Raw genomic sequence first — 16,265 nt, forward strand, 5'->3', positions numbered from 1 at the left:
CCCCTCTGACTCTGCAACTCCACTGCTCCTAACCCAACTAAAGGGAACTCACTCAACACAGCTGCCACCCTACCTACTTGCTCACTTACTTCGTCTATCCACTCAGCCATAAACAAACATACTGAAAAGCTGTTTAAATATCCCAACGCTTTTTGTTGTTAGTGAACATTTATTAGAATAGGCAGCTAGCATGGTAAAAATGAGGCATAGTTTGGTATACCTCCTGACAATCCAGCACTACAAGAAAGCAATTCAATGGAAGATCACTCCACATTTCTGAAGAAGATGGGATCAGAAGACCCAGTCAAAAATGCAGAGCTCCATCATGGCGCAGAAAAGTAAGAGTGGAACTACAAACTGACAGTGATTGCTGCTCCTAGGAAGATCCAGGCCTTTATGCTACTGCATATTTGTGCAGAAAATGAATTGAAAGCAAAATGTCCACATACCTAGCCTTTCCTTTAATTTGTTTATCATTGGCCTTGCTTTTCTTGTCAATATCAAAAGGACTCCAGGGGTTTGGACCACGGTAGTTGATCTCCGGATAGCAATCCAACTGTATATACAATGGTCTGTAATGGCTAAATAAAGCAGAAACTTTAACATTTTTATATTCATTAATAGTTGGCATCTTCACAAGTAGCAACTGACAGCAGTTCAGAGTTTTAAAATCCCTTTTAACATAAGGATCAAGCAGTTAGAGCACAGACTTTCCAAAAAACCAGGGGTCAGGCTCCTTGACTTATTCACCAATATTTGGACCTCCTTAGCACAGAGAAAATCAAGGAGAAATTTAATAGATGTATTCAAATAGTTTTGATATTTTGTTTCCATTGGGCGGGAGGATCAACAACCAGGAGGATACAGGTTTAAGATAAATGGCAAAGAATCAGGGGAGAAGAGAATTATTTCCTGCAACAGATTATGATGATCTTCAATACACTGGATGCAGATTCAATATTAATTTTCAAAAAGTAGTTGAACACACATTTGAAAAAAGAAATATTTGTCAGTTGGTGGGACTAATTGGACAGCTCTTCTAAAAAGCTGATAGAGACACAAAGGGCCAAAAAGGTTTCATTCTATGCTGTATTAGTCTATAGTCCCGATTTTAACAGGTAGGAAAAGGTCAGGTGAAAGATCTACAATTTTAAAATCACAATTCCACCTCCAACTCCATGGCAACTCCCTGGACGAGACTCCTATAAAAAACAGATGGAGGCCTCCTCAAGATTGAAAGGTTGCAGCCTGATAACATGGAAGGTCCAGACAGGGTGTTTCATAATGCCCAGAAGCAACAACATGGTTGGAGGAGCTGACTGGCTAGAACAGGACCAAAAAGGTTTTTAGCTCAGTGGTAGTACTCCCGTCTCTGGGCAGAGGGTTATGGTTTCAAGTCATACTCCAGAGACAAAAACCGAGGCTGCACAAAGCACTACACCATCGGAAGTGTCAACTTTCTAATGAAACACTGAAGCCCCTCTATGTGGGCAGCAGGGGGTGAACTCCTAATGGTCATATGCGCAGACTTCAAATTCCTTCTACTCCCCCATAAAAATTAAGGCCAATGATTCTAGATGATTCCAGGTTGAGTAATTTTGGTAATGCTTCTTTCAAATATACATTATACATATTTTAGTCATTTATCTACATATCCACTTTAGCATTGTTTATTCTACTTTTAGGTGAACTGTTAGAACTTGCTAACACAATATAAATTCATTTGATTCTTAAAAACAATTCACTTAAGTTAAAAAATTTAAAAATAAAACAAAGTTTTTAAGCTATGCAATGCCAACCAGCTACTGAGAAGCATCTGTATTAAGAACCAATTTTAATCTAGGTACAATTATCTTACCGGCTTATTGCTTCAACTTTGATAAAAGGTTTCTTCAGTTTTCCTGCTGTATTAATTACAGAAATTAGAATATAGGTAGGTGAAACATAGGACATGTAATACATATCAGCTTAGTATCTGAGGAGTTGCGAATGGACTGAGCATGCAGTCATCTGTGAACACCACAACTTCTGACCTTATGATGAAGGGGAAGTCATTGATGAAGCAGCTGAAGATGGTTGGGACTAGGACACCATAAGACCAGAATTAGGCCACTCGGCCCATCGAGTCTGCCCCGCCATTCAATCATGGCTGATATTTTTCTCACCCCCATTCTCCTGCCTTTTCCCCATATCCCCTGATTAATCAAGAACCTATCTATCTCTGTCTTAAAGACACTCAATGACTTGGCCTCCACAGCCTTCTACAGCAAAGAGTTCCACAGATTCACCACTCTCTGGATGAAGAAATTACACGACCCTGAGGAACTCCTGCAGTGATGTCCTGCAACGGAGATGATTGACCTCCAATCCCAACAACCATCTTTCTTTGTACAAGGTATGACTCCAACCAGCAGAGAGTTTTTCCCCCTGATTCCCACTGACTTCAGCTTTGCTAGGGCTCCTTGATGCCACACTCTGTCAAATGCTGCTTTGATATCAAGGACAGTCACTCTCTGGCATTCAGTTCTTTTGTGCATGTTTGAACCAAGGCTTTAATGAGGTCAGAAGCTGAGTGACCCTGGCAGAACCCACACTGAGCATCCGTGAGCAGGTTATATAGCACGCTTTATAGCATGGTTGATGACCTCGTCCATCACTTTGCTGATGATTGAGAGTAGACTGATGGGCGGTAATTGGTCGGGTTGGATTTGTACTGTTTCCTATGCACAATTTCCCACATTGCCGGGTAGATGCCAGTGTCATAGCTTTGCAATCCAGAGTTAGCAGGAGTTCGTTCTCATACCCTTTTCTCAGTAAAACTTTACTGGTTTCCAGATGTCTTAAGTACTTCATCCATTTTTCAAATCCTGCCACAGTGCTGATCCATTCTACCTGAGAATTCTTCTCCAACTGCCCAACTTTCCCTGTATTACTGCTTGCATTTTATAAAATCCCTACAATTTTGTCTCAAAGTGCCCTTTTAAAAGTCCCTTCTCCTCCCTTCTCTATAATTAATTCTGTATATAGCCTATGCAAAAAATATTTAATATAAAATACCTACCCTTTGTTCTGTGACTATTAGATTGGACAGTTCGATTGCATTTCTCCTAAACAAAAACAAAAAAAGTGATGAATATCATTTTCCAAAAAGTTAAATAATGCAGAAATTCAACTATTGTTCAAAGCCCAATTTATTGGGTATGTCTGCATCAACATGGCTTGCTTGCTATACCCAGTGGCAGTAAAACCAAAAAGATAAACAACCACCATACAGTCCCTCCCACACCATCCCTAGTTACCTGGGACAACCACCTATAAAAGACAGGTAGGCACTGTCAAAGGTGTCAGTTACATAGATGCCAATAAAACTGCACGTGCAAACTATTTTGAGCTGTTCAAGCAACTGTTCGCACCTCAAAGTGCAATTCTCCATTCGTCAGTCAGGCTCTATGGTTCCCCAGACCTCCTGTGATTGCAATGATTTCAATTTTAAATCAGAGGTGTAACACTCGCACTGCAGCCCACTTTAGAACATTATTTTGCATTGCATGCTGTATGCTAATGAGTGCACCTCAATCCAAACACATTTTTTTTTTTAAAACAGAGCAGATGGGAGGGCATTATATAAATTTGTGAAATATGGAAAAGGAACAGCAGACGACTTACTTTTGATAAAACTTTGGCAAAGAATCAAAATTTTAAAAGTTTTTAAAAAAAGATACCAGTCTTAGCTGTTCTATTTTCCTTGATGCCTGTAATTGCAGTTGCAGTTTGGGTAGTCCAAACTTAACCCACAGCATTATTTTAGAACTCACTTCTGACATCATCATCTACTGAAGAGAGCAGAATTTTTTCTAACCATGGTGAGCAAACCAAGGATGCAAGGTATTGTTTTACTTACCCCTTTGACAACAACAACAGATTTTGTGGTTACAAATGCCTCCTTCCTTCTTGCAATATAAGCTTTCACATCTAAAAATAATATTAAGGTCATGTAAAAGTTTCAGATTTAATTGAATTAGAAAGATGAAAATACAAAAAAGTCAAAGTCAAGGCTGGCATGAGATTACCAAAATACTGGTGGTGAGCAAGGTCTCATTGCATAAAACCACTTTGACCACATGACTTTTTTTAATACAATGAACTGTGGTCAGAATACTGATATGTTGTAACAAAATTATTGCAGTTTTCCATGTGTAACGCACTTCATGTGCCTAGTTTTGAGGTGCAGAAAGACGACAGCATGAATTTATTTCACTCTTAAGTCAGGCAAAGGATAACATCTTACATGCATGCTTAAATATATCAGCTCCCAACTCATGGAGGGGGGGGGAGCCGCATATATTATTTAAATGATAATTTAAATATGATTAGCAGGCCCAGGACTGAAGTTTCCAGGCCCGCTAGCCTCTCTCCCCACATTTCCTCTCTCTCTCTCTCTCCTTCCCCCCCCCCCCCCCCAAGGAGTATTTCACTCGGGTTTACAGTAGCTCTCCACTTTCGGGAGCTAGTGGTCTGATCCCACTGGAGTAAAGGGGGTGGGGGCAAGGCAATCGAGGCTCCCAGAAGGGCAGGTGGCGTTCCCCCTGGGCATTGGCACCCTAGCACTGCCAGCCTGTGTCCTATAGCCCTGCCAAGGGGCAAAGTGCCAATGTCTAGGGAGCACCATGGCACTGTCCATCAGGGGCAGTGCCAAGAGGCGGGGCCCGATTGGGGGTAGAGCCTCTGGGGGCAATCAGTGGGGGTGAGGGTCCAACCGCCACTCTGTATACAGATCGCGAGCACAGGGAGTGAGGCCAGCGGTCGGAGCTGGCCATTGGGGTTGGGGTTTGAATGGGAGGTTGAATGGGGAAAGGGCAGTGATCGAGGCGTGCTGGGGGCAGAGCTCGGCCTGGATATGCTTGGGAGGCCAGCAATCAAGCTGTCCGGCGATCGGGAAGCCGCCAGACTGGGGCCTCAGCGCATGCGCCGATCTCGGCGCTGACAGATTGGCACATGCCCAATGGCCCGCTCAGCGCTATGTTGCCGACCTACCAAGCGAGAATAGGCCCCGTCCACTGATTTTTCGCGCCATTTACACCAGTGCACTCTGCAGTGCACAGTGTGGGAGATTCAGTTTGGAACTCCCACTGAAAAAACAGCGTGATTTACTCCAGTTTTCACATGAATTCGACACTTGAGGAAATTGCCCCCATGACTTTTTTAATATTAGAAAAGAATCAGCTTGATAGTCTGTACACAACTAGCATTAGAAATTTCAAAATCAACCAGTATGGCTTCACATTTGTCACAGTATAACGAAACAATTTTAGAAGCAAAAATTGTGTTCGAGAATGATTACTTAACATAATCTGATAGAACAAAACTATTTTAATTTGCTTTACTAATTACTAGAGCAAATCCAGCACATTATTTTTCAAATTGTATTTTTACCTTCAGACTCAGTAAAGAATTGCCCATGGTGGGACAGCATATAATAACATGTCTAGTTGTTTCTATCTATTGTTCAACAACTTTTTGATTCAGAATCTTCCAAATGCTATCACTCTCCCCTGTGGTTCTCAAATGATCACATAGCCCCCTACTATACTCCTTATACACCTATGACTGTGTGACCAAATTCCCCTCCAATGCGATTTTCAAGTTTGCTGATGACACCACCGAAGTGGGTCGGACTTGAAACAATGACGAGGCAGAGTACAGGAATAAGATAGAGAATCTGGTGAACTGGTGCGGCAACAATAATCTCTCCATCAGTGTCAACAAAATGAAGGAGATTGTCATCGACTTCAGGAAGCGTAAAGGAGAACAAGCCCCTGCCTACATCAATGGGGAGGAAGTAGAAAGGGTCGAGAGCTTCAAGCTTTTAGGTGTCCAGATCACCAACAACCTGTCCTGGTCCCTCCATGCCGACACTATAGTTAAGAAAACCCAACCAATGCCTCTACTTTCTCAGAAGACTAAGCAAATTTGGCATGTCAGCTACAACTCTCACCAACTTTTACAGCTGCACCATAGAAAGTATTCTTTCTGGGTGAATTACAGCTTGATATGGGTCCTGCTCTGCCCAAGACCGCAAGGAACTACAAAAGGTCGTGAATGTAGCCCAATCCATCACGCAAACTAGCCTCCCATCCATTGAATCTGTCTACACTTCGGGGTGCCTTGGCAAAACAGCCAGCATAATTAAGGACCCCACGCACCCCGGACATTCTCTCTTCCACCTTCTTCCTTCGGGAAAAAGATACAAAAGTCTGAGGTCACATACCAACCCAACTCAAGAACAGCTTCTTCCCTGCTTCTGTCAGACTTTCGAATGGACTACCTCACATGAAGTTGATCTTTCTCTACACCCTAGCTATGACTGTAACACTACATTCTGCACTCTCTCGTTTCCTTCTCTATGAACGGTATGTTTTGTCTGTATAGCGCACAAGGAACAATACTTTTCATGTGACAATAATAAATCAAATCAAATAGTGTCTTTAGCAAACTTTATAATTCTACAAAGGGTACCTGGAGGGTTGAAGGTTAGAAGAATAAGTATAGCTCCAAGTCAGTAAATAGTACATAAAAAATTGTGTTTCAAGTACTTTTGGGTCAATGGATGCAATTGGTCAAAGTTAAAAATGATAGATTTTAGCATTACACCAACATTATTTTTTTATCATTGGAGCAGAATTGAAATTGTTTATCATGGGAATTTTAGCTATGGTGATCAACGACCTTCTGGAAATTAAATACTTTGGACAAAACACATCATAATTTAAATTGTATGACTGTCAGTAGAAGCCAATCTGATGAACCAAATGGGGTGGCACGGTGGCTAGGAATGCTGCCTCACAGTGCCAGGGACCAAGTTTGATTCCCGGCTTGGGTCACTGTCTGTGCGGAGTCTGCACATTCTCCCCGTGTCTGCGTGGGTTTCCTCCAAATGCTTCGGTTTCCTCCCACAGTCCAAAAGACGTGTTGGTTAGGTGCATTGGCTATGCTAAATTCTCCCTCAGTGTAGCCGAACGGGAACTGGAGTGTGACGACTAGGGGATTGTCACAGTAACTTCATTTCAGTGTTTATGTAAGCCTACTTGTGACACTAATAACTAAACTTTAAACAAATGATATTTTCTCAGTGAAATCATTTGGCAACTGTTTTTTGGCATGAATAGGGGGATAGATATTCAGAAACACAATTATGTCAAGAATTAGTCTGTTAAAGCACCCACCACACATTTTGTTAAAACCTCAGATTCATATATGCAACACATAGTAGGAAATACTTTGCTGGTGGATTTTTCAGTTTATAATGAATAACCGAATTGAGCATTTCAAAATATTGATGATCGAGTAAAGAGTAAAGGATGCTTTGTACAGTCAGTTCCCATAACTTAAGCAACAATTTCATATTGTTGAAATGCCGGTTAAAACAGTGCAAAAAAAACCGAAAGGATACCATCTATGTAAAGTATTCGTACTCCCCAAGCCAGAGCGTTTGACAGGATGTTGTTTCCAGGGACAAATTCCTATATTGAGGGGCAGGAGGAAGGGAAAAAAGTACATCAAACCTCAATCAGAAATATTTAATGGAACAGTACCATAGGAGTGAATACTATAATCATTTTTTAAAAACATTCATTAAATGAGGCCCAAATATTGTCAAAACATTTGTGAAGAGTTATGGCCATAACTTTTCTTTAAGTGCATGCTAGAATCATCTGGGATCAAGACAAAAAAGGGCATGAAATTCATGTAATAAACCTCAATGATCATTTCAAATACAAAACATTAAATGAAGGAGAATGAGGAAGGCATTTTGTTTAAAGAAACAAATATTTAAATAAATTATAAACAGTTTTTGTTATGATTCTTATTATTTGCTTAGCTGTTCTCTCAGTAAAACGCATGTCGAAATGGCAGTAATGGATAAAAGGGTCTGGGCGAGTGAGTGGAAAGGACAGAGAGGAGCAAAAGGGGAGAAAGAAAGATGATTGGAATGATCTCTTAACATGGATTGGACTGGCTGAAGACAAAAAGGTCCAAATTTGTTTTGGCACAAAGAATCTTATTTACAGCATTTCTTATGATCTGTAGTGAAATGTAACTGTTGCTAAGCCACTTTAAATGGGTGGAACTATTAGACTTCAAGTGAGTATGAACATAGAAATTAACAGGAGTAGGCCACTTGATCATGACTGATCTGGTTGTAATCTTTACTCCACATTCTTCTAACCCCCCAATAACCTTACAACCCTTGCTCATTAAGAATCTATCGATCTCTGCTTTAAAAATATTCAACGATTCTGTTCCCAACACCTTTTGAGGAAGAGTGTGCCAAAAATTCACTGCCCCATTCTCCTCATCTTGGTCTTAAATGGGCGGCCTGTTATTTTTAAACAGTGATCCCCTAGCTCTAGATTCTCCTACAAGGGGAAGCATCCACATCCATCCTGTCAGGAACCCTCAGCATCTTATATGTTTCAATCAAATCATCTCTTATTCTTCTGAGCTCCATTGAATACAATCCTAGCTTGTCTAACCTTTCCTCATAAGACATCCTGCTTATTCCGAGTATTAGTCTGGTAAACCTTCTCTGAACTGTTTCCAATGCATTTACATCCTTCTGTAAATAAGACGACCCCTTATTTGGTCTCACTAATGCCCTGTATAACTGAAATATCATCTCCTTACTTTTGTATTCAATTACCCTTGCAATAAAGGGGTCAGTTTAGCTCAGTTGGCTGGACGGCTGGTTCTTGAAGCAGAGTGACCCATTAGCGTGGGTTCAATTCCTGTACTGCCTGAGGTTATTCACGAAGGCCCCACCTTCTCAACCTTGCTCCTCACCTAAGATGTGGTGGTCCTCAGGTTAAATCACCACCAGTCAGCTCTCCCCCTCAAAGGGGAGAGAAGCTGATGGTCATCGGGAACTTGCCTCACCTACAAACAAACTATCAAGCCCCATGGAGTTCTGGGTGGGATTTTCCAGGCAACCTCCTGCATGTTTTGCTGCAGCAGAGGCAGACTACCATTGTCCAGTGGTGGGATCTTTGGTACCACCTTTATCAAAAGGGTTTCCCATTGAATGCACCCCTCATCGCTGGGAAACCTGCAGCAGGTCTGTGCCATCAGTGGAACCAGACGATCCTGGCGGCGGGAATGGCGGAAAGTTCCGGCCCTGAACTCTGCAGCTTTCTCCACCTTTCCCGGGACTAACAAGCCCAGCAGAGTCTTGGGTTCCGCGGCTCTCTCCAACCACACCTTCAAAACCCTCGACCACTACCATCTAGAGGGACAAGAGCAGCAGAGTCCTGGGAACATGACCTCCTGGAGGTTCCCCTCCAAGTTACCCACTGTCACTGGGTCAAAATCTTGGAATCCCTAACAGCTCTGTGAGTATACCTACACTTCAGGGTCTGCAGGACAGAAGGGAAACTAGGGATGGGCAATAAATACTGGCCTAGCTAGTGACACCCACATCCCTTAAATGAATTTTTAAAAAGATACTTACATTTTTCTCCTTCCAACCTTCCCCACAATCAATAAATGTGAAGGGACATTGGGAACTTATAACTTAAATTACAAGTTCACAGTAACTACAGTCACCACCACAAAAATACTCACATTTACGAGAGCCACTTTTGTCAGCCAAAAAATGCTAACATTTATAGTGTGTATTAACATCAATATCAAAGTTGGTGGTTATAGCATCTTAAGTACTCTGTGTATTTTGGATAGAAACAGCTATGCTTGCTCACTACTTAGCAGCTCAAAGAATTGATCAAAAAAATTCTGGCAACACAATGCCAACTTCTAACAGGGGCCAATGCCAGGGCATGTCCCTTTCCCCCGGAGAATATACTCACTTTTGTGGCCCCGGAGGAATCCCTACAACAGGTTCATGTCTGGGTGTATCTGTTGTAAATCTCACCATCATGGTGTCATGTCAGTGAGTTTGAAAATATGGTGAGGGGAGGAAATATGGCAGAGGGATGTGGCCGGGCAATTATAGTTCAATCTATTAAAATCCGTTTAAATAATGTTCTCACCCTTTGTGGGCGTGAACCTCACAGCATCACCGGTGAGGGGGAGTTCCCCGATTCTCTCCTGATTTTCAGCTCGCATCGCCATTCTCCCTGACGGCGAACATGTGGGCTGAAAATCGCCTCCAGCTAATCAAACTAAGTTACCCTTTTCTGATTTATTATGAAACTTATGCGTCAATGCTATAGGAAAGTCTTACTGTATGAATCCTGCTACTGTCTGTGAACATTTGAAACTACCCTCTATAGCTACCACATTCTACTTAACATTGTGTATAGTAGACAAATTGGGTTGAGACAAATGTGCCCGCTATAAGTGGTGCAAGCTGTACTCATTTTCATAGCTCTTATACCTATAATCAGGGCCATTCTTTCCTTTACAGCTTTTGGGGGTCTGTACTAGCTCTTGTAAACTGTTTTATCTTTAATATTTTTCTAGAATGTTGTGCTAGATTACTTATGATTGTTTAAATTTAAATCGTGTCCATTATTGTTTCAATTTTATATCAAACTTAATTTCTTCCAACTTTAGGATGCTTGTGGTCAGTGATTCTAGACATTATTCAAAATGATTTACGGTCATTTGCTTGTTTGTTTAAGCACCTTGCTTGACAAAAAGACTGGCTTCATTACATCAGGTTGCACTTAGTCCACTGGTATTGTTGATAGTATCATATGAATAATGAGAACACATTTAAAATTCAGCAATAGCAAAAAATAAAACAAAATAAAACAAAAAGAGTAATCATTCAAAATTCACTACTTAACATTGAGCTTCTAGAATTAAAATAGAACTAAGAATGTTCAGTTTCTTTTGCCCATGTTTTCTTGATTAAACACTTACCTGTTCCTTGATAACCTTTTTGACAAAGCTTTTTCCTCTGCTTACCTGTTAATTAAAAAGAAACATTAAATCAACATTTTTTGAGGCAGAGGATTTTGCATTTTTGATGACTGAAAGAAACATAGAACATAACAGCGCAGTACAAGCCCTTCGGCCCTCGATGTTGCGCCGACCAGTGAAACCAATCTAAAGCCCATCTAACTTACACTATTCCAATATCATCCATATGTTTATCCAATGACCATTTAAATACCCTTAATGTTGGCGAGTCCACTACTGCTGCAGGCAGGGCATTCCACGCCCTTACTACTCTCTGAGTAAAGAACCTACCTCTGACATCTGTCCTATATCCATCACCCCTCAATTTAAAGCTATGTCCCCTCGTGCTAGCTATCACCATCCGAGGAAAAAGGCTCTCACTATCCACCCTATCTAATCCTCTGATCATCTTGTATGCCTCTATTAAGTCACCTCTTAACCTTCTTCTCTCTAACGAAAACAACCTCAAGTCCCTCAGCCTTTCCTCATAAGACCGTCCCACCATACCAGGCAACATCCTGATAAATCTCTTCTGCACCCTTTCCAATGCTTCCACATCCTTCCTATAATGTGGCGACCAGAACTGTACGCAATACTCCAAGTGCGGCCGCACCAGAGTTTTGTACAGCTGCAACATGACCTCCTGGTTCCGAAACTCAATCCCTCTACCAATAAAAGCTAACACACCGTACGCCTTCTTAACAACCCTATCAACCTGGGTGCCAACTTTCAGGGATCTATGCACATGGACACCCAGATCTCTCTGTTCATCCACACTACCAAGTATCTTACCATTAGCCCAGTACTCTGTATTCCTGTTACTCCTTCCAAAGTGAATCACCTCACACTTTTCCCGCATTGAACTCCATTTGCCACCTCTCAGCCCAGCTCTGCAGCTTATCTATGTCCCTCTGTAACCTGCAACAACCTTCCACACTGTCCACAACTCCACCGACTTTAGTGTCATCCGCAAATTTACTAACCCATCCTTCTACGCCCTCATCCAGTTCATTTATAAAAATGACAAACAGCAGTAGCCCCAAAACAGATCCTTGCAGTACACCACTAGTAACTGAACTCCAGAATGAACATTTCCCATCAATCACCACACTCTGTCTTCTTACAGCTAGCCAATTCCTGATCCAAACCACTAAATCACCTTCAATCCCATGCCTCCGTATCTTCTGCAATAGCTTACCATGGGGAACCTTATCAGATACTTTACTGAAATCCACATGCACTACATCAACTGCTTTACCCTCATCCACCTCTTTGGTCACCTTCTCAAAGAACTCAATAAGGTTTGTGAGGCACGACCTACCCTTCACAAAACTGTGTTGACTATCCCTAATCAAATTATTCCTTTCTAGATGATTATAAATCCTATCTCTTATAATCCTTTCCAAAACTTTGCCCACAACAGAAGTGGTCTATAATTACCAGGTTTGTCTCTACTCCCCTTCTTGAACAAGGGACAACATTTGCTATCCTCCAGTCTTCTGGCACTATTCCTGTAGACAATGACAATATAAAGATCAAAGCCAAAGGCTCTGCAATCTCCTCCCTAGCCTCCCAGAGAATCCTAGGATAAATCCCGTCCGGCCCAGGGGACATATCTATTTTCACACTTTCCAGAATTGCTAACACCTCCTCCTCATTAACCTCAATCCCATCTAGTCCAATAGCCTGTATCTCAGTATTAACTGTCAGCAGAAACACTGTCAGCTTTAAACAGATTTTTGAAAAAATCAATTTGATTGGTGGTTTAAATTCAAATTAATTTGGCTTCAATACATTGGCAAATTCAAGAACATTTCTACATCAAAACATGTAATTCTGTTAATCCAGAAAATATCCCAAAACAATTTACATTGAGTGGGAAAAGGAAAGTTTTTTAAAAAGTAGAAATAAAAGGAATGGACATCAAGTCATCAAAAGGTGACCAAGTGCTGTCAAAAATTTGGGTTTTGAGATGGTCTGCAAATACACACAAAAGATGCTGAGACATATGCAGTAAGTTTCGAATACTAGAAGCACGATGGCTGAAAGCTCTGCATGGGGAGACAATTGCCAAAAGTAGAATTAGAAATCTTGGCCGCGATTCTCCCATCCTGCTGCCAGGAGATTCGCGTGTTGGCCAATTCACAGGGTCCGTGCCTGCGTTTGCTGCGCTAGTGTCTCCCAACGCTGGATTTGGGGAGGCAATGGCCTATTAATCCAGAAACTCAGCCAATGTTCTGAGGACCCAGATTCGAATCCCGCCGTGGCAGATAGTGGGATGTAAATTCAATTAAAAATATCCAGAAATAAGGATTCATTGATGACCATGAAACCATTGTCGATTATTAGAAAAACCCATCTGGATCACTCATGTCCTTTATAGAAGGAAATCTGCCATTGTTACCCGGTCCGGCCGACATGTGGCTCCAGAGCCACAGCAATGTGGTTGACTCTCAACTGCCCTCCAAGGGCAACTAGGGATGGGCAATAAATGTTGGCCAGCCAGCGACACCCATGCCCCACAAATTGATCAAAAAAAATTCCGGTGGCATCAGCTCCACGCCGGAAATCGGCAGGGAGGCGTGGAAATCATTTAAATGTTAATTTCCATATAATTTAAATGAGATTAGCACACCCGGGACTAAAATCTCCGGGCCTGCTAGCAACCTCCCCCACTCTAAGGTGGTTCATTCCAGCGGGGATTACAGTAGCTCAATACTTTCGGGGAACTAGCAGCCTGACCCTGCTGGAGTGAAGGGGGAGCAATCAGGGCCCCCCAGAGAGTCGGACGGTGGGTTCCCCTGGGCATTGGCACCCTGGCAGTGCCAGCCTGTGCCCCCGGCACTGCCCAAGGGGCAAAGTGTCAATGCCTAGGGGGCACCTTGGCACTACCCATTGGGCATGGGGCAGTGCCAAGGGGATGGGGCGATCAATGGGGGTGGGGGGCCCCATTGCCACTCTGCAGACAGGATCGGTGAGGAAAAAAGGGAGGCCAGCAATTGGGGTGGGCAATCAGGTGCGTTTGGAGCTGGCAGTGATCGGGCCGGCGTGGTGGTGGTGGGGGAGGGGCGGCGGCAGCGATGCGGGGGTCACTGGGCTGGCTAGCAATTGAGGTGGCCAGCAATCAGCAGGCCGGCAGTGCGGGCTACTGCACATGCACTGATCTCGGCATATGCGCAGTGGCCCGCTCAGTGCTGTGCTGCCAGCCTCTCCAGCGGGAATAGGCCCCGCCCATGAATTTTAATGATATACATGCTAGTGACCTCTGCAGTGCAGAGATTGTGGGAGTTTCTTCTCTGAACTTCCACTGAAAAAAGAGTGTGAATTACTCTAGTTTTCACGCAAATTCGACACTTAGAATTTTTTGGGGACAATTCCAGCCCTTGTAACTGATGCAAAGGCAACAGAATTTGCATTCCTTGTTGTGGAGCATTTACTTTCCTGTCATCGAAGTTTTAACGCGTCAAAATCACACACCCGTTGTCTTCCATGGCATTGCTCTGAAAAATGTTCTATCTCCATAATTAGTGCTAATGAGCAGGCCAATAGAGAGGAAGACTAAACTACAGGGTTTCCACATTGGAACATTTTCTTATAAAAATTAATCTTTTAAAAGTCGGAGTTAAATTAACTGTTCTAATTTAGTCTTCCTGTTTCAAACCTTGTGTTCTTAATTAAGAATTCTTCAATCTGATTTTTTTTAAGGAGATACAAAGTTTTCTGTCTGTCAAACTAAAACGAATAAATGCCCTTAGAAAGGCTGTGGGCACATCTAATGAATGGCTGGTATTATTTCACTAGTCACTGCAAAATGCAGGCTCACATCCAGACTTTCCCTCTTTTAATGAACTACAGCAAGCTTCCACTTTAACTTCTCCAAGTTTTGATATTTAGTTTACCATTCTGGTATTATGACATCAGCTAAATAAATAAATTAATTAAATTAGAATTCTATAGCAGTATTACATTTAGTACTCAAAAAAAGCAATGTCATAAAGTTACCAAGGTTATTTGCAGGATAACGAAAACTGGAAGTGTTTCAAGTTCAGTAAACCTCTGCAGTATTTGCATAATATACACTGAAGCATACCATCTCCAAAGCTCTATGTGGGCTTCCTTCATGACTTTCTCTTCGACTACTCAGATGGGGAGACGTGTTTCCAGCATTCTGAACAGAATCTGGGCTTGGTACAGGTGAGTTTTTCCCTGTAGTTTGGGCAAATTTGGCCTCACTTCTATTCGAAATGATGTAGTTAATATCTTTGCTGAGAAACTTTTCAATTGTCTGTATTAAATAAAACACAAGAGAAAAATTGATTAGAAAGGGCATTTTAAAAAATTATGCAGACAACACACTTTCCAGCGCTTCATAAATGGGCAGCACGGTGGCACAGTGGTTAGCACTGCTGCTTCACAGCGCCAGGCACCCGGGTTCGATTCTCGGCTTGGGTCACTCTGTGTGGAGTCTGCACGTTCTCCCCTTGTCTGCGTGGGTTTCCTCTGATTTCCTCCCACATTCTGAAAGACGTGCTGGTTAGGGTGCATTGACCGAACAGGTGTCGAACTGTAGCGACTAGGGGAATTTCACAGTAAGTTCATTGCAGTGTTAATGTAAGCCTTACTTGTGACTAATAAATAAACTTTACTTTAAATCTTTGCATGATCGGCACCTGGTTCCTAGTTAAATTTTGATAAAGGCAACTTGTATTTGCATAGCACATTTAATGCTGTAAAATGTCCCACAGTGCTTAAAAGCACTCAAGTCAAAGAAGAAGATAACACGACAGATGGCCAAGACACTCAATTTGAGAGGTAAGTTTTAAGGTTTTAACAATTTAGTAGGTTTTCTTAACAGAAGGTAGAGAGATGGAGTGGCTTAGGGGCAAGGCAGCAGAAAGCACAACTTCCAATGGACTAAATAAAATCGAAGTTGCAAGGGACCAGATTTGGAAGAACACAGAGATCACTAAGATTTACAGGTTTAGAAAAGGCCGCAGAGTTAGGGAGAGGTAAAGCTATGGAGGGATTTGAAAATAAGTATGACAATTTAAAATTGAGGCATTGTTAGACCAAGAACTTGTGAAGAGTAGCAAACACAAAGATGTTGGATGAAAGACAAATTTAGCAGAGGCGTGAATGTCCACACAGATCAAATGTACAGTGCTACACTGTTATGGGACCCTTTATAGCAACTTCTACTCCAAAATGTCATGAAAAGTGTCATAGTGGACTGACCAATTGGAAACCCGCAAATTATTGAACTGGCAATTAAATTTTGGTCAGCACTGAAATCTGAGGAGTCCCCATCCCAATACTTGTCAAGTATGTAAAACTAGGTTGAACTT

General features: G+C 42.0%; 1 protein-coding gene across 8 annotated transcripts in view; it reads right to left on the bottom strand.

Moving 5' to 3' along the window:
• Window positions 1-16,265, bottom strand: part of dbf4 (DBF4-CDC7 kinase regulatory subunit) — a 47,448-nt gene that overhangs the window by 9,983 nt on the left and 21,200 nt on the right. For 3 of the 8 annotated variants that reach the window (XM_078234922.1, XM_078234915.1, XM_078234970.1), the window contains 7 exons: window positions 15,011-15,205; window positions 10,882-10,926; window positions 7,451-7,520; window positions 3,902-3,972; window positions 3,062-3,107; window positions 1,859-1,904; window positions 450-581 (listed from right to left, as the gene is read on the bottom strand). In XM_078234922.1, coding sequence (XP_078091048.1) covers window positions 450-581; window positions 1,859-1,904; window positions 3,062-3,107; window positions 3,902-3,972; window positions 7,451-7,520; window positions 10,882-10,926; window positions 15,011-15,205 — 605 coding nt within the window. The remainder of the gene's footprint in view (window positions 1-449; window positions 582-1,858; window positions 1,905-3,061; window positions 3,108-3,901; window positions 3,973-7,450; window positions 7,521-10,881; window positions 10,927-15,010; window positions 15,206-16,265) is intronic. The other 5 variants (XM_078234940.1, XM_078234930.1, XM_078234979.1 and 2 more) reach the window with 3 other exon arrangements.

This window comes from Mustelus asterias, chromosome 2 (genome assembly GCF_964213995.1).
Source record: "Mustelus asterias chromosome 2, sMusAst1.hap1.1, whole genome shotgun sequence".
NCBI classification, from domain to species: Eukaryota; Metazoa; Chordata; class Chondrichthyes; order Carcharhiniformes; family Triakidae; genus Mustelus; species Mustelus asterias.